Source organism: Pituophis catenifer, unplaced genomic scaffold (genome assembly GCF_029215685.1).
Source record: "Pituophis catenifer annectens isolate HBS135680 unplaced genomic scaffold, rPitCat1.0.hap2 SCAF_6, whole genome shotgun sequence".
In the NCBI taxonomy this organism is placed as follows: Eukaryota; Metazoa; Chordata; class Lepidosauria; order Squamata; family Colubridae; genus Pituophis; species Pituophis catenifer.
The window spans coordinates 33,282,487-33,307,284 of NW_027256886.1; the positions used below are offsets into that span (position 1 = coordinate 33,282,487).

The following is a 24,798-nucleotide window of genomic DNA, read 5'->3' on the forward strand; positions in this document are numbered from 1 at the left end:
CAATTTGTTCAGGTGTTTGGAATTACCACATTTCTATAATAACTTCCATTTTCCAAGCAATCATTCATCTGAATGCATGCAGGAGATAAGCTGGGCTAGCTTTTGTCTTGCAGACATTTGTATTGAAAGCTGAAATATTACAGGAAAACCTTCAATCATCTGGATGATAGCTGCAGGGAATTAAAGTTAAGTTTAGATGATGCTTGAATGTGGCTTTACATTGCTTTCCTATTCTTTAGATTCTAGCTCAGATCTTATTTTTCCCCATCAGGCATCTGTCTTATCCTGTGAGCCTACAAACCTTGCTGCAAACTAGCTGCATAGATAGGTTTTAATAAACTTCCTTGTGCATTGAAGGTATATATGAGGATAGTTCATGCTTGTTGATAAAATTTTCCTTGGCCAGGAACTCTTAGTGTATTCCAGGAAAGAAAATCCTGATTCCTCTAAGATTATATCCACCTGTGGAATGCTCTACAAATACAGAAGCAGGACTACTTTGTGTCCTTGCTTATGAAATGGCAAACACATACTGTACATACTCTAAAGAAACTCATAAATGCATTTATATTTCAGTGAACTTCAAGTGAACTTTACTTATGTATAACTATGCATATTCGTGTATTACTAATTCAGTCCTTGCCTCCATTCTTTTGACCAAGACCTTTTATCTTCCTCATTGCAAAAATTTAAGCCACACTGTTCTTATTAAAGTATGCAAATAGACTAGCTATAAATTTACCAAAGTTATTTTATATTAATAACTCTTTTGGTTCTGTAATATTCTGAGGGATATAAACATTTTTAACAGTTTGATGATTCTGATTGTCCTCCCCTACCCACAAAAATTCTAATACAGACATGGATGAAGTAGACTCAGAAACACTTGCACAATGGGTCAAATATAGTGATTTGCAATAAGAGTCATTGCTATAAGATGAATGATATCACTCAATGCGCTTGATCTAAAGATATGTTTAGCTAGATTTTTCCAATGCTGTGGATTTGTTCATATATTTATGTATAATGGAAGGATACAAGATAAAGAGTCATGCATTTCTATATTTTTAAAAATTCTTACAGAGTTTTTAAATTTATGTCATAATACATTGCCAAACACATTAATGTAATACACATTACTGTTTATTAATATTTCTCTCCGTTCTTTCCTCTAAGAAAAAATTATACATTCCTACATTAATATAGGTTAATATGATTCAGTGTGCCATGTGAAGAAGTGATGACAGCAGTTCAGAATTTCCCAGAATAAAATAGTCCTATGATTTGTCATAAATTTCAACATGTTACAGTTTTATTTGCAACCTGTAAACTTAACTCTATTTAAGCTCAGTGCAGAGTAGAACATTAATACCTTTACAGACCTTGGACAAAAGCAATCAGGCCATGTTGTTTCAAAGAAAGTCCTCTAAGGAATATTCTACTTTAATCAGGATGACTGAATTACAATTACATGATTTCAAATTGAGACTCAATCATAAAGGGCTCCTACTTTTAACAATACTGCCAGCTTTTACCCAAATATACATTTGCAAATACATATTAGAGACTTTTCATACTGAATTGTAGTAATCACTAAAATTAATGATTCAAAACAACAATCACTATTAAAATTCCTATGTCCCCAGTGAATTTTTACAACTATAACCCTTAATTGTCAGAGACACTTAGGTGTTGCACTCATTCTTTAAAGTAATAGTCAACTTAAATTATAATTAGTATACTCAGTCTTATGCAAGATTTTCAAGACAGAACAAGTTGCTAATATGCAAATTTTGTCAATGCTATATTTTGTTTTAGTAGTACCTTAATTTTATTTTAAAACATTTGCTGAACTAGCACTCAGCAAAATCTATGAAAATAATATTCTTTCCTTTAAATGATCCAAAGTGGAATTGTTTTTGATTTTGCAATAAAGATGCTTAGAAAATGTTTTCCCCTTTTCATTGTAATCCTAGATTGGGGTGGGCCACTTATTACTATATAGAGAAAAATAAAAGGCCATTCTTCAATTGCTCTAAATGGGCAGAAAACTAAGATAATAAATCAATGGATACTGTAGGCCAGGACATTCTAGGACAGAGATCAGCTAGCATCTTAAAAGATCAGTAATTAGGAAACCATCACATGCTAGTATCTGCTCCTATTTATTTATTTATTTGTTTGTTTGTTTGTTTGTTTGTTTGTTTGTTTGTTTCCATTTCTATACCGCCCTTCTCCAAATAGGACTCAGGGCGGTGAACAGCCAAAGTAAAAAACAGAACATACAACTTTTTTTTAAAAAAAAAACAGTTTAAAATAATTAAATATTTTGGCCGTAAATTAAAACAATCCAATTTAAAATCAATTTAAAATTTAACTCAAGCCAGCCCAGCTAATAATAAATAGGTTTTCAGGGCCTGACGAAAAATCTGGAGGTCTGTTATTGTACGTATCTCTGGGAGGAGGTTGTTCCAGAGGGTGGGTGCCGCCACAGAGAAGGCTCTCCCCCTGGGGGTCGCCAGCCGACATTGTCTGGCGGACAGCACCCTGAGGAGGCCCACTCTGTGCGAGCGTACTGGCCGGTGGGAGACTATTGGTGGCAGAAGGCGGTCTCGTAAATACCCCGGCCCTAAGCCATGGAGCGCTTTAAAGGTGGTCACCAACACCTTGAAGCACACCTGGAAGACCACCGGGAGCCAGTGCAGCTCGCGCAGAAGAGGTGTCACATGGGAACGCCTCATCGCCCCCATAATCCCCCACGTGGCCGCGTTCTGGACCAGCTGGTGCCTCCGGGTGCACCCCAGGGGGAGCCCCATGTAGAGAGCGTTGCAGTAGTCCAGGTGGGAAGTGACGAATGCCTGAGTGACCATGTGTAGGGAGTCCTGATCTAGAAAGGGGCGTAACTGGCGTATCAGGTGAACCTGATAAAAAGCCCCCCTGGCCACGGCCATCAAATGATCTTCTAAAGACAGCCGTACGTCCAGGAGGACGCCCAAGTTACGAGCCCTCTCCGTGGGTGTGAGTGATTCGCCCCCAATAGCCAGCGATGGCATCAGCTGGCTATATCGGGACGCCGGAAGCCACAGCCACTCGGTCTTGGAGGGTTTGAGTCAGAGCCTGTTTCTCCCCATCCAGGCCCGCACGGCCTTCAGGCACTGGGACATCACTTCAAGGGCATCGTTGGGGTGGCCTGGGGTGGAGATGTATAGCTGGGTGTCATCAGCGTACTGATGGAACTCCATCCCGAAGCCACGGATGATCTCACCCAGCGGCTTTACATAAATGTTGAACAGGAGGGGCGAGAGGACCGACCCTTGTGGCACCCCACAAGCAAGGTGCCTCGGGGTCGACCGCTGCCCCCCTGTCAACACAGATTGCGACCGGTCAGAGAGGTAGGAGGAGAACCACCGCAGAACCGTGCCCCCCACCTCCAACCCTGCCAACCGGTGCAACATGATACCATGGTCGATGGTATCAAAAGCCGCTGAGAGGTCTAACAGGACCAGGATAGAGGAGCAACCCCTATCCCGAGCCCTCCAGAGATCATCCACCAACGCGACCAATGCTGTTTCCATGCTGTACCCAGGCCGGAAGCTGGACTGGAGTGGGTCTAGATAAACAGCTTCATCCAGGTACCGGGGAAGCTGTTGCGCTACCACACTCTCAACAACCTTCGCAACGAAGCGAAGGTTGGAGACTGGACGATAGTTAGCCAAAACAGCCGGATCCAGAGAGGGCTTCTTGAGGAGGGGCCTCACAACCGCTTCTTTCAAAGCGGCCGGCAGGACCCCCTCACTCAAAGAAGCGTTAACAATCTTCTGGAGCCAGCCTCGTGTCACCTCCCGGGAAGCCAGTACCAACCAGGAGGGACACGGATCCAATAAACATGTGGTCGCGTTCAGCCATCCCAGGACCCTGTCCATGTCCTCGGGAGCCACAGGATCGAACTCCCCCCAGATAACACTCTCAAGACCTGCCTCAGTCATCCCATCCGGACATACCCAGTCAGAGGCCAGTCCTTCCCGAATCTGAGCGATTTTGTCATACAGATACTGCACAAAATCCTCAGCTCGGTCCTGCAAGGGGTCATCCTGCACTTCCAGGTGGAGGAGGGAGCGGGTCACCCTAAATAGGGCGGCCGGGCGATTATCTGATGACGCGATAAGAGCGGCAAAATAGCTAGTTTTCGCCGCTTTTATCACCACTAGGTAGGTCTTAATATGAGACCTCACCAGTGTTCGGTCAGATTCGGAGCGGCTGGTCCTCCAACTACTCTCCAGGCGTCTTTTCCGGCGCTTCATCTCCCTAAGCTCCTCGGAGAACCAAGGAGCTAGGTGAGTTCGGTGCCGGGTCAGAGGCCACAAAGGCACAACACGGTCCAAGGCCCCAGCAGCTGCACTATCCCAGGCAGCCACCAGGTCTTCAGCCAAGTCATGAGCCAGAGTCTCAGGAAATGGCCCAAGCTCCATCTGGAACCTATCAGGGTCCATCAGGCACCTGGGGCGGAACCACCTGGTCAGTCCCGCTTCCCTGCAGCGGGGTGCAGCGGTTAGAAAGTCCAGTCGAAGGAGCGAGTGGTCAGACCATGACAAGGGTTCGATGGCTATATCCCCTATATCCTCAATGAGAGAGATACAATTGCTACTAAATGAACTTTTTCTTTCTTGGCCTCTGCTCACTGGACATAGAATTTATATTTCATAATACTATCATTTTTGTGAGTAAATTTAATATTTTTGTGAAGTGAAAGCAAAACTAGGCATGAATATAAAGTGGTTGGGTGTGTGATGGATATGGACTTATTTATTAATAAATTTATAAGACTGCCCATCTCACTATAGAAACAATGTATAGCTATGGAAATTAAAATTGAACATAAACAGACCAATAACAATAACATTAAAAGTCAATAATAATGTCAATTAAAATTCAAAGAAAATGTCCCAAAGCCACTGAATGACATAACAAGCACTACTATGACACCCATTTCACAATTTCTCCAGTTCCCACTATACCTTAACTAGCCAGGAAGGACATGGATCTCATTCACAGATAGATGAGCTTAATACTTCAAGAGACCTGCCTATATTTCTTCAAGCGCAACAGGATTAAATTTCATATGGAATTTTGTGGGGAAAGTTCTTTTTTTTATTTTTAAAATCTTGTTAAGACTTCTTTCAGCATTTATACTACAAGATTTCCCACCTCAACATGATAGGAAAACCTGCTCATATTTCTGGCACTTGTCATTAGAAGAATTGAAAAAGGTGGGGCTATAAGACCCTGTTCTGGATAAGAAAGGGTTGAAACTGTCAAAGAACATTCCAGAGAACGGCACTGTTTCCGAGAATAAAGAAAAAAAAATGTGAATCCCTGCAGATACTCCAACCAATCTAATGACAATTCTCTGTCCTAAGGGTACCAACATTTAGAAAATGATAGTATTTCTCTATATTTTTTGCAAAGCTATTTCATAGTTTATGTGAGTGTATAGATGTATATTCATGTAGGCTGGTAGAAGCAAAGGTTTATTTTTAAAAAAAGCTGCCTAAGCTTGATCTGAGTCAGATCAGACAACAACAAATACTGCACAGTTCAATGGCTATGAAGGCTTTTAGATGTGCTTTCTGTCATGATTCATAGATTGTGTTATCCTCTGTGATTTGGGACAATATGCAAAGAAGCAAGATTTATTATGACAGTCCTAAATCAACACAGATATTTTGATATGAGAAAATTTATGAAAATGTTTCTTCCACAAACTTCCTTTTAATATATTTGCCTTTATTTACTTATTTAAAAATTAAAAAATAAAGTCAGATTGTTAATTGAAATTGTGTAATTTTTATATCCAACTTTTTATATAAACCTATTTAAAATTCTGTACCCAATGAGAAGATTGAATTAAACATTATCAATCTGCATACCAGTGAGTCAAGAAAGTTGTAACAGCTGAGATTAGGAAGGACAAATTACTAAAAACTAGTCCCAAATTATATTAACTCTGCCAACATTTACAATAAAAGTTGAAAGTTCACTTTGAAAAAAAAAAGATCTCACTCTCAAGGACAAGCACTTTTGACTTTTGTAGCCTTAAGACTTACATATAATATATGTATTCTTATGTTGTATATCATCAGCAAATGCTAGCCAGAAAAACCTTACACATTAATTCACAAATCGGAATATGGAAAAGAAATATGCCATATTTATATTTCTGTTCAAGATTATACAATTATTGCTCTCTATAAAAAATCTTTTCAATCACCTGGGAACATTGGAAAGGAATGTGACCTAAATATGTGAGATACTTTTATATTACCTTTGCATTGATCTCAATGGATCATTAAATAGGTCAAGCTTGATACTTAATCAGTCACAAAGACAAATGCTAAAAATAACTTGGCTGTTATTGCATGCTATATACAAAACATAAAACATGCCTAATTATTCTTTCTTTTGAAAAGGATAAATTCACATGATAAAACAATTTATTACCTGTATTTTGAATCTAAATATAAATCTGATCCCATGGGCTGAATTAAAACATCATAAGGCTCTGTTCAACCTACCAACTCAACTTTCAAGTTTCAGCCCTAATTGTAGATACTAATGGGATTACTCTTTGGATATATTTTCAAATTACTGAAGCTTGGCATGGATGCCAGTGCTACTACAATGGAAAAGTTAGAATTTTAAGTGACTCTTTTGCTGAGCAGAACACATTCTGTTCCAAATCTCTGGTGAGAACACACCCATTTTTAAGGTATTATTATTATTATTATTATTATTATTATTATTATTATTATTATTATTATTATTATTATTTATTGGTTAATCTTTAGTGAGATTCACAGCCTTTGAGGCTGGTTAATAGCTCAGCAGCTCGAGTCCTAACCAAGGACCTAGGAACTGTTAAGGTATCGTCGGAGGATGTAAGCTGTTCCAAGTAAGGTGGTTTTTTGTAGAGTCAAAATGTTCAAGTCCGGCAAATTTAGAATTTCTAAATAGCGGGGTAGCCCTTTGGGTATTGCTCCGAGGGCTCCAATTACAATCGGGACAACACACGATTTCTTTTTCCACAGTCGCTCAACTTCAATTTGTAAGTCCCGGTACTTTGTGATTTTTTCTTGCTGCTTATCTTCAATTCGTGCATCACCAGGTATTGCAATGTCAATGAACCATACTTTTTTCTTTTCAATTATTGTTATGTCAGGTGTGTTGTGGACCAAGTGCCTGTCAGTCTGAATCCTAAAGTCCCACAAGATCTTGAGTTTCTCATTCTCTAAAACTTTCTCAACCTGATGTTCCCAGTGGTTTTTGCTGTACTCAAATCCAAATTTCTAGCACAATTTCCAGTGAATGATTTTAGCAGCACAGTCATGGCGTTGTAGGTAGTCAGTTTGTGAAATTTTGCTGCACCCACTGATCAGGTGGTCAACTGTCTCCTCTTTTTCATTGCAGAGGCGGCATTTGCTGTTGGTGGTAACATGTTGAATTTTTGCCTTCATACAGTTTGTGGCTAGGGCTTGTTCTTGAGCTGCCAAAATAAAGCTTTCTGTTTCTTTTTTCAGTACTCCTGATCTTAACCAGTTCCAAGTTAGTTTCTGGTCAGCTTTGCCTTCAATACTTTTCAAGTATTGGCCATGCAGAGCTTTGTGTTTCCAATTTTCAGCTCGCTGCTCAATTACTTCTTTCTTATATTCTGCTTTTGTTTTAGTTGTCTTTAAAAGGCCTCCTTTATTTACTTCCTTAATCATTGGTTCTTCACTTTTCTGGATGTAACCATTCAAGCTGCATTTTTCTTCTTCCACAGTCTGCTTTACTTGTAGGAGTCCTCGACCACCCTCTGCTCTTGGTAAATATAATCGGTCAACATCACTTTTAGAGTGCAAGGCATGATTCATTGTCATAAGCTTCCTTGTTTTTCTGTCCAAATTGTCTAACTCCATCTGGGTCCAGTCAATTATTCCTGCAGAGTGTCTAATCACAGGTATAGCCCAGGTATTTATGGCTTTTATGATGTTTCCTCCACTCAATTTGGACATTAATATCTTACGAATTCGTCGAATGTACTTGGCTGAAGTTAATTCCTTGACTTTATTATGCATTAAGTCAGAGGCTTCTAAAATCCCCAAGTACTTGTAGCCTTCTTCTGATTTTACTGCCTTTATCATTTCTTCATTCTCTAGTTCTATTCCATCCTCTTCTATGATCTTGCCTGCTTTGGTTGCTATTGTTGCACATTTGTCAGTTCCAAACTGCATACCAATGTCTTGGCTGAATTCTTTTGTGTTTTCAATTAATAAATTCAGTTCAGCTTTTGTTTTACCAAACAGCTTCAAATCATCCATGTACATCAAGTGCGAGATTTTCAGTCCTTTCTTTGCAAGTTCGTATCCACAGTTCATCTTCTTCAAAATGATTGTCAGTGGTAGCATTGAGAGTATAAAAAGTAGGGGTGAAAGGGAATCACCCTGGAAAATGCCTCGTTTAATTTCAACTTCACCCAGTTCTTCTTCATTAGCCATAAGTTTTGTTTTCCAGAGGTTCATTGAAGATTCCATGAATTTTTGTATGTTGCTGCTGATGCCTAATATTTCCAGGCATTTCTTGATCCAGCTATGGGGAACTGAATCAAATGCTTTCTTATAGTCTATCCAAGCCATGAACAGGTTGGTTCGTCTTTTCTTTGAGTTCTTTAGGATTAGCTTGTCGATCAGCAATTGATCTTTTGTTCCTCTTGAGTTTTTGCAGCATCCTTTCTGTTCTACAGGAAGCAAGTTATTTCTTTCCAGGTATCCATAGATTTGGTTTGCAATAATACCAGTAAGAAGCTTGTATGTTGTTGGCAAGCAGGTGACTGGCCTATAGTTTCCAGGGTCCTTTCCTTTTTCTTTATCTTTTTGGATCAAAAATGTCCTTCCAGTTGTCATCCATTCATCATTTTCAGGTTTTTTTAGGATCTGGTTCATCTCGGTTGCCAATCTTTTGTGCAGACTTGTAAGTGCCTTTAACCAGAAGCCATGCAGCTCATCCGGTCCAGGTGCACTCCAGTTCTTCACTTTTCTTGACTGTCTTTGCACCATTGCTTTTGTTATTTTCACCTCTTCCATTTTATGCATTTTAATAGAGTCCTCAACCTGTTTGATCCATTTTGTATTTCTGTTGTGCTTCTTGTTGTTTTCCCACAAATTCTTCCAGAATTTCAGAGCTTTCTCTTTATCAGGCTTTTCATTTGTTGTTACTCCATTTCCATTTTCTAAATTCTTATAAAACTGGTGCTGATTTGCTCTGAACTGTGAGTTTTCCTTGAACTGAGTTACTCGGTTTTCATACCTTTTAATCTTTTCAGCGATGGCAACAACCCTCTGCTTCAGCTCTTCAATTACTATTGCAATCTCCTTATTCCTTAGATCGTATCTTGCTTCCAGGCTGCTTTTGACCTGCTTGTTCTTTAGCTGACCTTGCCTTAGGTTCTTCAAGTTGCTCAAATCTCCACGTACTTTTTTGATCTTCAATTCTAACCGAATTTTCCACTTAGGCTTCCCCTTCTTCCCTCTTTGGTTCTTTTGTATTTTCAACCCCAGTTCTTTGGTGGTTATGACAGCTGCTGCATACGTCAGTTGGTTAGTTTCGGCTAATGTAGTGTAATGTTAGTTTTCGGCTAATGTATTATTATTATTATTATTATTATTATTATTATTATTATTATTATTATTATTATTATTATTTGGGCTAGTGTCAGCCCATTGTATTGGCATTATTACTATTCTGAACCTACTCACTGCTCATTTATGAAAGTCAGAAACAACTGAAAAATGTTCACCAAGCTTCTGTATACATAGCTTTAGCCATGACACTAGTAATAAGGGTAAAACAGCAGTAGTGACAATCTTAAGCACCATGGTTATTGGTTTTATTGGTTTTATTAACATCATTGGTGATCACTTTTACTGCTGATGGCAGGTGTTTGATTATACTGCAGCTGATCAGTTAATTATGATTATTTATTTAGAGAAAACAGCAATCTTAACTGACTGTGATTGAAACCAAAGAGCCAAACAGGGTTGGGAAGAATTATAAGGAAATTCTATGACTATAGGCTAGATCAGAGGTGTCAAACTGGCAGCCTGTGGGCCAGATGCATCATGCACAGGCCACGCCCATCCCAGCTCCACAAAGGGGAAAAAGGTCACAAAATATCATATGAGGCAACATGATGCAGTGAGTTTGATATCTGAGGTTAGATGGGCATTTTTTAAAAATCAGAAAAAAAATTGGCAAACTATGATCATATTCTTGAGAGGCTACATGAATATGTCCAGAAATAATCAGAAAGCTTTAACTGACAGGAAGCTTTTACTTTATCTAAATTTTTAATGACAGTTCATACTGTTCTTATTTACTATCCTTAAAATTGTATAGACTTTGTAAATTTAGAATAGTAGTGCTAATAGATCCAGGCATTTGAGGTATATTTCTTTGCTCAATTGCATTGAATTGTTGCTTCAACTATTGAATTCCAATTGTGTCCCAACTTTTCTGCAGCAGCAATGGGCTAATTGTGTCAGATGATAGATTGATACACTGACATTACAAGGACCAACCACAACAGTATTGTCAATATAGTATTGTCTGACTTATTCCCCACTTTCAGCATACATGTTTTGAATAGGACTGAGACATGAAGAAAACCAACTAATAGTTAGTAAATTACTGTAGATGTTGAATGAAAACTAGTAATGAAGACATATACAAGGAGCCAAGCATTTTTTACTAATGGCTTAATTTAGGCAACTTCATAATTTTTAAAGAATATTAAATTATAACCAGCATTGACCAAATAAATTGTATACTCTATTTTTTAAAAGCTAAAAACTGAATTATTATTAAGCTTTTGTTATTTTAATTTCTTTATTCTTTAATTCTTCTTTATTTCCAGTAAAAAATGTATAATTAAATTAACACTTACATTTAATGATACACAATTATTACCTTGCCATCCAGGTTTACACACAGGCTTAACTTCAACACGTACCAGGACATCTTCAGTTGCACGTTTCTGCCCACAGTCAAAAGCTGTTACCATTATTTCATACTGATGCTCTTTGTCATAACTGAGCTTTTCAGTATTTCTGATATTCCCTGTAGGTATAACACAGAACAATAAAAAGCTATTATTTCATTGCCAACTTACTGTACTGGTGCAATTTACTATAATGAAACCTATAATAATTGCCAGTAGTATACAAAATAATTTCTATATAAAAGGAAATAGGGACAAAAAGCTAGAAGAAAGACTGAACTTCATGGGACCTTTTCTTAAATTGTACTTTTTATTTTCTTTTTCTCAAAGTTTTCCAGAACATTACAATCAAACTATCATCTTATACATGGTGGGACCTGACTCTTCACATTAGGTTCATCAGACACAAAGAAAATAGCAAAGTATTACAAGTATAATTTGAAATACAAAACATACTAAATACAGCACTTGTGACCAAAATATGTACTACTCTTTGCATTAAGGTCACATCTCTAGACCAATGCAACATGAAAGAATATGTATAGATACAATCTCTCTTTGATAAATTAACAAGCCACATAGCACATTCAGCAAATTTAATTTAGTCATAATTTCAATAATTCTGTTCTTCCATAATTGCCTCGTGTCTGGGAGAATTTATCATGTTAAAATTTTTTCTTACAATACCAATAGTAATAGCATTTAGACTTATATTCTGCTCCACAGCACTTTACAGCACTCTCTGAGTCAGGGGTGGGTTCTACTTACCTTTATTACCAGTTTGCAATGGGGCTGCATGCATGCTTCTGATGACGTCCAGGTCGGTGGGCCGAGCCTCCCACCGGTTTTACTACCGGTTCTTGCAAACTGGTCTGAACCGGGGGCAACCGACTACTGCTCTGAGTGCTTTCCAGTATCAGCACATTGCTCCTAACAATCTGGGTTTTCATTTTACCGATCTCAGAAGGATGGAAGGTTGAGTCAATCTCGAGCCCAGTCAGGATCGAATTCCAGAGTTTTCTTTCAGTAGTGCATGCTAACCACTGCCCCACCAATGCTCTTGTATTGAATGTATTGGAAATTGCCAAAGATTGGACTAATTATCAACAACAATGGCAATCTGGAGGTTTAGCTGCTTCTTGTTGTCGCATCTCCAGTTTCCTCACTTCAACATCACCGGGAAGATTTTGGTTGCTAAAGGCTTTTGTCAATATCTATGGTAAATTTGACCAATACTTCACTTAGTTTAGTCAATATTGCAAAGAATTTTTTCATATCCGTCATCAGAAAACTGGATTTCTACTTTCAGCTAAAGGGAAGATTCAGCTTTTACTTGGCCCAAATTGGTTCTTCTTACGGTTCACATGATAGTAATTATTATCAAGCAATGATTTGAAGGTGTCTCTCTCTCACTGTTTGTTATTGTTCTGTTTTCATAGCCATTCATTTTGTAAGACCATTCCTTTAATATTCTGTCTTCACTGTCATTAAATGCCCTTAGACTTCATGAACTTGCCCAACGTAATTATTTCTTTCCTTCCTATAAATAATATTTGTTTTCTTTACTACTCTACCGTATTCTCCATTTTCATCTGTTCCAGATTCCATGAAAACAATTTGCTTTCCATACTTCTTCACCATCAACTGTGAGTAGTTCACTAAGCACACTGATTGACATTACTTTCTTTTTTCTTTTTTTAATTTGATTTATATGCCGCCCTTCTCCGGAGACTCAGGGCGGCTTACAATGCGTTAAGCAGCAAAAGACAGTTCCATATAGAAATATTGATCTATAGAGTTATATTATGATATGTGATATTAAACTAATATTTTATATATTAGTTTAATATTTTAAACTAGTTTAGTTTAATATTAGTTTAATATTTGACATCCTGCTATAACGTCTTGGGGGCACTCAAGCAAAAAAATATATATATCATGAAACAAAATTGCACTATGTCCATTGGTTACTGGCTAGTTGACATATTTTGCTCCACATGAAGTCTCTGTCGGCATTTGTCAAGAGTAAACACATTAAAAAAATATGTCTCTTTATATATTTACTTTCTAATTTTGTTTTCTTAATTAAGCTCTCTAAAACTTCCCTACTTTGGCGAATAAAGTCCCATATGCATATATCTGATCCTTAATGTATCAATCTCTAATTTTGATTCCAGATATCCTTCCTTTCCTTTTTACTATATTGGTTATTTCTGTTTCCTTTCCATTATTAAACTTTCCATTTGATTAACTGAATTTATTCTTAATCATCCTCTTTTTCTCATTTTTCTTATATATGACTCTGCTTTTCTTTTAAGATAGCAACTATTTAACTAACTACTTGCAATCTATCATTTCATCTGCCTTCAGGTCAATTTTGACTGCCACAGACTGCTTGAATAAGTCCATGGCAAAAAACAACAACAGCTTTTTAGGTAATTCTAATATTTCAATACCAACAGTCTAATATATGGAAATTAGACTGCCACTATCCCTCTTAGCCTTTCATAGGCCTCAACCAGGCCTCAACCTTTCATAAAGCCTCAACCAGGCTATGTTCCTATGCTTGCAAACTAAGTGTGCTAAGGATCTCATTTCTGACTGTCTTGCTAGTTGGCCAAGTATCTTGCTCCTATGTATATTTAAACTGGATGTTTTAGTGGTTTTACCGCTTTAAAATATTTTAGCATTTTTAATTTTAATATTTCTTTTAAATTGTCGGTCACCTGGAGACATTGACTGAGAAAGCTATAGAAATTGAATAAATAAATAACTAATACATATAATATGTTTACATAAATACAAAATATTTTTTACAGGCTTTTAAGTTCACTTTTTTAATATTTTTCTATTTTGGAACTACATCAATTGATTGAAAATAGTTCTTTTCATAACTGAAGAAAAAAAAAGATCCAGACTTGTTTATATTTGAAATCCCAGTTCTCTGATTTCAGAACTAGTTTGTTCAATTGAAGAATTAAGTTTTAAGAGGAAATGTATTGTCCTATGTTCATATATAAATGATGGTCACAATCCATAATAATGATATATTCCATGCACCCTCAGTAAGCAGTCCCTAGCTATGTACTTAATTTCAAACTTAGTCTATAAAGTTTCATTCCAAATCTCATTCCATCAACTTTGTACTGATTCCAGCCAACTTGAAAACAGCCTCCAAGAGAACAATATAGGAAACTAGCTCGCTCTAGTGACAGCTAAATAGCTAACAACTTACTTCACCCTCCAAGGATGGCAGTCATTCTAATCATTAAAAGAAATCTCTGTACAGTTGGCCTATATTATAACCACAGTCCCAAGTAACACACTGCTTTTAATGAATAAACTCCTGATGATAACATAAATCTTAATATCCCCTAAAGCTAAATAAAAAGTTGCAACTGCTAACATACATGCTTTAGAAGATTGGTTTCTAAACAGCCTTTTAATCATTCATGAAAGATCACCAGAGCTACAAAATACCTACAAAGAAAGAAAATAAATATTTCCAATGAGATCTCTAGCTTCATGGAGTTCAAATATAAGTGTGCAAGAGACTGCAAACTATAAAGGACTAATCTTTTCTTTTAAATGTTGGGCACTTTTCTGTATTCATTATCTTATTGCTCACAAATAAGATTACAGTAATCAAAGCTAAGAAATTGCAGCAAAAGACAGTTTCATATAGAAATATTGATCTATAGTTATATTATGATATGTGATATTAAACTAATATTTTATATCCTGCTATAACGTCTTGGGGGCACTCAAGCAAAAAAAATATATCATGAAACAAAATTGCACTATGTCCATTGGTTACTGGCTAGTTGACATATTTTGCTCCACATGAAGTCTCTGTAGGCACTTGTCAAGAGTAAACACATTGTATAAGTAAGTCGGGATGTAACCAAAGTGTGGTACTAAGTTTGACTGGCTCAAGAATGGATACTGCTTGCAAAAGAGGTCTTATTATACAACCATTATAAACCAGAAATCAAGATATATGTGGAATCAAGGAGCATGCCCAGATTACAGTTGTTCTGTAAAGTAGTAGTGCAGCTTCAATTGCTTAGGGCCAATCCTAGACCTGACTACAGTATAAATGTGAAATACGACTCAGAGGACGTTGAAATAATATATTGTTCTCCATCTTCTGTACAGCAAAATTGGTCAGTGTTTGTGTGGAAGATCCAACAGGTTCCTAACAAACCTAGCAGACAACTTTGTTTCCCAAAAAGTAGAGAAGGGAACAAGGGAACAAGGGGATCAGACATATTGGACTTAATTCTCACTAACAGAGATGAAAAGATAGAAGGTGTTGAAGCTACAGGAACCGTGAGGGCAAGTGATCATGCAATATTGAAATTCAACATTATGCAAACACAAGTAGTAAAACAAAGTCAAATTAGAGTCTTGGACTTTAAGAGAGCTAATTTCAATAAACATAGAGAGAACTTGGGAAGGATTCCATGGATAAGAATCCTCAAGAGGAAAACAACTCAAGAAGCTTGGGAAATTTTAAAAAGTGAGATTCTAAAAGCCCAGTCTAGCACAATACCTGTTCATAATCTGAGCATTTATATTCCAGAAAATAGAAAGAATATATAAATATTGTCCAGAATTAATTCTGAGCAAGCATGATAACAAAGATAAAATATTTGCATTGCTCAAAAAAAGCAAGCTTGAAAATTAAAAACTACAGCTCCTTAAATGATCTAGAAGTTACTGTATGCTGTATGACCCTTTGTTTTAGAACATTTTCAACAAAGAACTAGGCTAATAGTTCTTTATTACATGATTTAAATTTATATTGAATGTCTTTTTTCATAGAAATATGCAAAGTATCAGTCTTTCAATCAAGCTATTGAAATGTGAACAGGGCCGATATGAATAACTGTAAAGCACCTAGTGTAGCAAATGATAGTAGCTACATTATACATCACATGTAAAGGGCATCAATATGTTTTTACATAACTGTATTATTACTGTGACATTATTTTAATGTCATTGAATACATAGTTTCTAACTGCCATCTGAATTTTCACTAGTCCTAACTTTTTCCCATTATCCTCTGACTCTTAGTTATGCACTTTGAAAAAGCAGTTCAGATAGGGGTAGGGGTCAGTGTCAAATGGGGAATTGCTTCCACTAAAGCAGTACAACATAAAATGGCTTCTAAGAGGAAAAAAAAGGCTCTGCACTCATTTTCAATTTATAATTTGATAACCCACAGATGGAATTTCAGAAATAAAAATCCTCACTATTTCTCGCACCCTGGAAATAATTTTACATGAATGTATGTTATTGAAAAACAAAATAAATGTATCCAGTCAAGATATAATAATTTAAACAAAGAATGTATCCAATAATATATTAATGGGAAAAAATAAGGTTGACATGTAACCTAGGGAAAAGACATCTGGATTTCTTTAAAAAAAACCCCAATTATTCTATATTTGTCTCTCCAAACTTTAAACTCACTGAAAAACAACAACAAATGAATTCAGTTACTGTAACTAAAATCAGGAATATTGGGAATGAAGTATCTGTAAACTAGATCTCTCATAGCTGAGGTTCTACTGAAGTTTTAAAATAAAAACATCTAAAATGATTTAAATCCTATAACATGTTGGCATTATTAATAAATGATTAATAATATGAAACATCAGAATACTTAAATGTTTTCAATAAATATATTGAGACTGAAAATCTTGTAAGACGTTAATTATTTTAATTTTTTTTTTTTTTGCAAAAAAATATTTTTTTCACTATTTCATTAAATTGAGTCTGGTGCCTGAAAAGAATGGTTCCTCCTTGCTTTTTAATTTAAAATTTAAAATTAATTTTCTCTAAGAAGGTATTCTTATTGAATCCTCTAGGTTATTTTAAAAAACAAAAATAGTTCTTAATACTAAACAAACATCCAGTAGATACTCAGAATGAATAGTAGAATCTGAATAATGTTGTATTGATTCTAAGCTGGATTGTCTTAAGTGAATTGCAATTGGTTGACAAATATGGTAAATCAACTGAAGCCAATTCTTTTTTCAAGATAAAATTGGAAAATTAGAAGCCACCATAACACCAACTTTGATAGAAAAATAAATGCTTTCTAGACAGATATCTCTTAGGATATAGTCGAAAAAATGCATTATGTGTCAAATGTCAAGCACTTACCATTCCTGTCAATGGCAAATGGAACATCAGTTGTGACAATTTCATAATTGCATATCTGGCTGTATTGAGGAGAACAATCTTCATCCATGGCTTCTACCTGTAATACACTGTCGTAGATCTTTCCTTCTGTCACTGTAGCTTTATAAGATGCTTCTTTAAAAGCAGGTGCAAATTCATTAGCATCTTTTACTTGGATATGGACCACGGCTCTAAAAAGAAAAACTATTATTCTCAATTTCTACTTATTTTCTAAATCCACTGTAGCATGGATAGTTGCATTTTATGCTAAAATTTTATAAACAATTGTTGTTAAAAATAATACAATCTCTATATGAAAAATGGGTAGACAATATTTAAGTTTGAAGACCTGCCAATAGTTAAAAGAATTAAAATATGTATTTTAATGAACTACTTATTTAAACTAATTTTTGGGTTAACTTCACTTTTTACTGCACTTCTCTTTTATTTTATTTGCTTTTATGTGGATGTTAAATATTGCAATTCTTACAATATTATTCTGAGATTGCCACGTATACTGAATATAACCAACACATTAAATGTTCATATTGTTAAATCAACAAACATTTGTCTTTTTCATTTAGAATATGATTAGAAATTACTAAGAATCAAGTATCAAGAATAGAAAATCAGTTTACATTATGATCTATATTACAAATTACACACAAAAAAATGAAAGGAAATCAAAATAATCTGGGACATGTAAACAAAGTGATAACTTTGTAACAACAAAGTAAATAATAAAGTAATTTCAAAAAACCATTGATCATTTACTAACAGGTAAAAGAGAGTATACAGCCGTGATGGCGAACCTATGGCATGGGTGCCAGAGATGGCACGCAAGCCATTTCTGTGGGCATGTGCGCCATTGCCAGTTGCTCTTCTGGTTTCCGGCACGCACATGCGTGCCAGTCAGCTGGTCTTTGCAGGCTCTGGCATGCCAGAAAATGGCCTGAAGATGGCTAAAAAAACTGGCCAAAAATAGCCTGAAAACAGCCTGGAAACAGCCCAGAAAACGGCCCCCAAAACAACTTGAAAATGCCCCCCAAAATGGCCAAAAACACTCAAAAAACAGGCATGCACACACCGGCCAGCTGGTCTTCGGATTTCTGGCACGGCCACACACATGCGCATGCACATGCAGTCTGGTTTGGGCATTCAGTGTCAAAAAAGATTCACCATCACTGGTATATAGCTATTACAATTGCAGACATTAGTCTGTTTAAAATAATTGCTATTCTAGGTAAATGTACTATTAAAGAAGCCAGTTTTACTTGGTTAGAGAGCAAGAAAAAAATTAACATACAATCCTATGAAAAAGAATTTTGTTTTAATTTCTTTTTTAACAACATTGATAAACATTAGAAGGATCTATTCAGCCTGAATTGTAAGTATACACCCCAAAGCCCATACTCCTGGTTGTCACTCACTTGTGAGATTTTTTCCAGTTTGTTCCACTAGGCTCTGTGCCACAGTCATATGCCTGAATGATAAATGTGTACTCCTTCTGCAATTCACAGTCAATTGGACTTCTTGCTCGAAGCTGACCTTCTCCAGATGTCTTGTTTAGGACTACAGCTTCAAAGGGCATTTCTTGTCCATGGATTTTAAAAGCACAGATTTCACCTATAAAGAAATTAAAAAAAAGAAAAGAAATCCAGAAAAATTATATGGACATTGTGCAAGCAGTTTATAACCCATTGTTTGAAACATTTTGGTATTTATAACATTCTTATGTTTCAAAAACAATACTAGCAGTTTTCTGAATATAATTATTAAGAAATGTTATCAACTGACTCATCATGATTAATATACAAACTAAAGTTGTAATTTGAAAATAATTTTAAAATTCTTTCTTTAAATTTCTCTAAAAAAGCAGAATCCTAAACATATGTGTATGTATATTCAGTGTACATACATATTCAGGGCACTATCTTTCCATACTTCCATAACTATCATTTTCTGAAAAGAACTATTCACAGGATATTCATATATTTTCCTACTTATATAGTTATTTTAATTACTCTTATCTTTTCTATGCCAAGAGTATCCACTGCAGCTAAGAATGAAGAATTTAGCTACTTGATCACTCATTTGCAATTTATTGTCCATGCTTCAAGAAATTTTCCCAGTTTATATATGGGAATTTTGTTAACTTATTGATCCAAGGTAATGTGCTGGCTAAAGGAAGCTAGCTTTAAATATGGGCTGTCGATATTTGATCAATACATAGTCTTGTATTGATCTGAAGGAAAAGGATGTAGGCAAAACAGTACCATCTAATACAGATTGCCAATTAGTGTAATTAAACATTATGTTATACAGGGTGGGACCTGACATCAAAGGAAGTACTATAACCACTATTCTATCTAGCTGTGTGTGTGTGTATTGCTCTTTTTTTCGTTGTTCTGTTTAATTAAAGGCAAAAAAGTAATATATCACTGTTCTAAAGATTACAATGCTATATTACTATCAGCAAGGTAATGTTTCAGCCACTGTAAAACTAAGTTGATGAGATTTTTGCTTAAGGATATGAAGCTCTCTGAGTATAAGAATGTAAGAGCTCAATTTATAAGAGTGATGCTCCATGGTCTAAACACAACTGTTCTCTTGTGCTTAAAATCTGGTCTTCTATCTATAAAGTTCTCAGGAGAAACAGCTAGCTAAAATGCTGATTAAAGCTTAACTAGCACTGAAGAATTTAAGGCCTCCCTAATTCTTGCTCCAACCAGGGTATGATAAAGCAATTTCAGAAATAAAGCATCATAGTCTTAATTCCAATTTACAGAAAGACTGAGTTTCTTCCCGTAAGAGTGGTCTCTGCAGAAATCCTTTTAACCAAACCAATTATTTTCTCAATATTTTGCTCCCCTTAGAAGAACATTTCCAATGGCTAAATTTATTATTTTGCCATTTATAGTTCAATACGGAAGTATATTCATATGCCTTTATGCTCCTGCTCATTTTGCATGTTTTGTTGTGTTGTCCCATATTTAATCTAACCTCTATTTAACAATACTCTTGTTAACATCTGGACCAAACAGATGAGAAAAATCTGCTTTTTTCTTCCAAGAAATCTGCCTACAGAAATAAGCAGGAGTGTTGCCAAATTTTGTTTAATAGCAATTACTGTGAGTATATAGATCTAATTTTGGAGTGGTCAACCAGTAAGTTACATTTGAGATCTGATTTAGCTGTACTAGGATATTTGTTTTACCAATTACCTTATATCTTGCTTTCTTGCTTTTTTTCCTTTTTTTTATTAGAAAGTTTTAAAGAATTTTACAAATGTTTTTCCATCCCACCTCCCACCTCCCTCCCCAACCCTCCCCCCCCCCCGACTTCCCGGAGCAAAATACAGGGTATAGCATTTGACAATCATATACTAACATATGCTAACTATCTATAGACTCCTATCTCCCTCTTGTACTTTTAACTCCCCTTTTACATGACTAAATTTAAATACTTTCTAAAGTCTTTTTATTCATTCATAAAATATTTGAAACTTCTTAATCCCATATTTGTTTTGAATATAGTCAATCCATCTTCTCCATTCCAAAATATATCTTTCATTTGAATGGTCCTTCAAATACGCTGAAATTTTGGCCATCTCTGCTAAAATCATTACTTTTAGTGTCCATTCTTCAATAGTAGGCAAATCTTCCTTCTTCCAATTCTGCACCACCAAAAGTCTTGCTGCAGTTATTAAATTTAAAATCAAATTAGTCTCTATAACCGTACAATCTGTAATTATACTCAGCAAAAACAGCTGTGGAGTAAACTTTATCTTCTTTTTAAGAATATTTTGCGTAAGCCACCATATTTTTATCCAAAATGCTTTGATTTTTTTACATGTCCACCATATATGATAATAAGTGGCATCATCACACTCACATCTCCAACACTTGGATTGCAAGCTTGTATACATACAAGGTAACTTTTTAGGATCTAGATGCCATCTATAAAACATTTTGTAAAAATTTTCTTTCAAGTTTTGGGCTTGTGTAAATTTTACATTTCTAACCCATATTTTCTCCCATGTTTCCATCATTATTGGCTCCTCAATATTTTGTGCCCATTTTATCATACAATCTTTAACTAACTCCGTTTCTGAATCTATTTCTATCAATATGTTATACAACCTTTTTATATGCATTTGGCTCTGATCTCGGATTTGTTTTACAAGTTTTCCTCATTTTGCATGATGCCAATTTTCTGATCCTCTTTCCATCTAGCTTGCAGCTGTCCATACTGAAACCAAGTTTGAATTATCCTTTCTTCTTTTAATACATTCAAAGACTTTAACTGTAATGTACCTCTTTCCCTTGCTTTCTTTTATTCAAAGTTTAATTATGAATAATGATTATGACTGTGCCAAATATTAATTTAATATTAATATTAATTAATTTTGGAGAACTGCTTTTTTCAGGAGTTAAGTGGCCCACACTGGCTGAATGAATGAATGAACACATATATAAATATATTGATAGTATGCCAATTCTTAAGGAGAACAGGATTGGTGAATACACGAGAATAAGTCAGTCACCCGAGCAGTAGATAGGCAACAGGACAGTTTTAAGAATGGCAGATCATTACATTTATTATTTATTTATTTATTTATTTGTTTAAATTTCTATACCGCCCTTCTCCAAATAGGACTCAGGGCGGTGCACAGCCTAAGTAAAAACAAAGCATACAAAATTTAAAAAACAGTATTAAAATAATTAAATATTCTGGCCGTAAATTAAAACAACCCAATTTAAAATCAATTTAAAATTAGCTCAAGCCAGCCCAGCTAGTTGAAATAAATAGGTTTTCAGGGCCCGACGAAAAATCCAGAGGTCTGTTATTATACATAACTCTGGGGGAAGATGAGATTTCTTCAAATATGTCTAGCTATCACAGAAATTTTGGAACATGAGGGCAACTTAAACATACAGAAAAGGTATTATTTTATCATTTTTTTTTCTAGCAACATCTTCATTTTAATACTGCTGACTTCTTGTATTTCTCTGTGATGCTTCTAGGAAAGTAACAATGGCATAATGGAGTGAATTTGTGAAAATAAGTCTCAGTGTGCTTTGCAATAAATGAAGTTACCCTGTAGATGTATAATACAGCAATAAAAATCATGGGTTTTGAGTTTTGTTTTTATTACTATATCGACCACACAGCCCAGTTTCTCAGAATTTAAAACTTGGCAGTTTCTAAAATAAAAATAGTTTTATGGAAGTAAAACAAGGGAAATTGTTTACTTTAGAAATATTTCCAGCATTTGTCTCATTTTATTGAAAACCACATTATCACTATGCAGTATAATGAGTGCAACAACTCATTAATTACAGAACAGGTTAATAATTGCATTAAATTGAGGAATAATATCCATAATATCCTAAATATTGCACCTTTAATACCAGAGAATTTCAATTAAATTGTCTTCAGCAATATGCTTCAAATATATTTTGAAGAAAAATTAGAACCCTTCTCCTAGTTAGTATCTTAGATACTATACTGCACTTGCTTTCTCATTTGTATACAGACAGATACGCAAACACTTATAGACATACAGTATGCATATATACAATAGAATTATCCATTCATCCATGCATTAATGATGATGAAGCCAAGAAATCTGGCAAATACCTGAAGTGAATTACATCCTAGGATTTCTTTATAACACAAAATAATAGCAGACATGTTCAAATTAATGTTAATGTTAGGCAAGATTCTTAAATACAGTAAATTTTTTATTATATAGAAATAAGACTAAATGTTTTTAACTGTCTCAAAAGAACATTTTTTTCCCCTTTTCTTAGATCATAGTTTTTTCCAGGTTTTCATGCTTGTAATACTGAAATTGAATCATCATTATATTTTAATATTAAATTTGAAATTAATGGAATGGAGAACATAAAAATTAAAACTATGCACAGCACAAACCAATAAAATGTAATGGTGTAAAAAACTCTAAAATAATAAATTGTTCCAATAATTTAGAAAAGGGCAATAAAATAAGAACGTTTTTAATTAACCCAACCTCAATAATGAAAATCATGAAATTAATTTCTGATTTCAGAAATAAATAAATCTATAATATGTTCATTCATGGTAGTAAAAATGAAAACATTTCATCTTCGTTAACTATTCAAGTTAATATGTATGTAACCAAGGAAGCTATATTAAGGCTGCATTGCAAAACATGTTTTTTTTAAAGATTTTTTTAAAAATGAATCTAGCAGAATATACTTTTAACTAGATTCTAATGTGAGTGCTATTATATGATCACAAAAATATAAACACTATTAGAATTGCTCATCATAACTGTGCAAGAAAATTAGAGGGGAGGAACAGCATGAAGCTGAGGTTATGTTCAATTTATACAACTGATATAAAGGACAAAAGTGGATATAAAACTGATATAAAGGAAAAAAAGTGCAAGCTTTGGTGAAAATATTAACATTAGTGTTGGATTATAATAAAATTCTTTGTGGTGCAGACCTTGTAAATAGTCCAAAAATTGCAGGTAACCCAGAATGTGACATCACAGATGTGAGTGACATTTCTTGAAGTTCCCAAACAGGACCCAGTTGTCTTCAAGCTCAGTTAAGTGTTAGGAAATGACGTATATACTCTAGAAACATAGTTTAAAATAGTGCTTGCAAGATTACCTATTTCTATATAATCTATCCCAAACTGCTGGATCAACATATTTTGATCAACAGATTATAGTGCTGACAAAGTGACTTCTTAACAATTGGTTTCAGAATTTGTCTAGATCATATCAATCCTTATTAATGATAAGAACAACAATTGTTGGACAGTTGCCCTTCTGCAGTGCTCTGGCATTATGTATATTCTGCATGAAAGAGGCTCTTTGATGACATCTACAAGTTCTTTCAAGGCTGGTCCTGGAGATTTAAAGACTTCATGGTAGCCAGGTGTTCCATAATCATCTCTTTTCTTACCTTGGGTAGCCCCTCCTTCCATTTATTCATTGTGCTGTATGCCATAGGGGTGAGTGCTCTCTCTGCTCCTTTTTAATATCTACATGAAGCTGTTGGGTGAGGACATACAACATTATGGGATGAAGACTCTTCAATACACTGATGATACCAAACTTTACAACTCTATCCATGGTGATTCAAGTGTTGCTGTCGTTACCCTCTAGTAGTGCATGGAGGCTTTACGGATTTGGATGGGGGACAGCAGGCTTCAACTGAATCCAGATAAGAATATGGTTATGCATTCAAGAGACCTCAGCCCTCCCTGCGTGGGGGTGGTTCTATCATCCTTAGTTATGAATGAGGTTACACTACCTAGACAGACCGAGTGCACAATATGGGGGTTCTCCTAGACTCACAACTCCTGCTCAAAGAGCAGGTGACAGTTGTGGCTAGGAGAGCCTTTGCATATCTGGAGTGCCAGTTGTGCCCTTTCCTGGATCATGAACATAGTCATTCATGCTCCTAGTTGAATTACTGCAATATATGGGGCTACCCATGAAGAAAGAAAGGAGTCGCCATGGGTTTTATTCTGCCAGTCTTAACTATCTATAGGAGGCAGTGCTCGTCTCTGTT

General features: G+C 35.4%; 1 protein-coding gene across 1 annotated transcript in view; it reads right to left on the reverse strand.

The window, feature by feature from the left end:
- The window catches only part of CLSTN2 (calsyntenin 2), a 250,974-nt gene that overhangs the window by 70,106 nt on the left and 156,070 nt on the right, over nucleotides 1-24,798 (reverse strand). The window contains exons 3-5 of the mRNA XM_070945192.1: nucleotides 18,652-18,847; nucleotides 17,204-17,412; nucleotides 10,999-11,148 (exon numbers count right to left, since the gene is read on the reverse strand). Coding sequence (XP_070801293.1) covers nucleotides 10,999-11,148; nucleotides 17,204-17,412; nucleotides 18,652-18,847 — 555 coding nt within the window. The remainder of the gene's footprint in view (nucleotides 1-10,998; nucleotides 11,149-17,203; nucleotides 17,413-18,651; nucleotides 18,848-24,798) is intronic.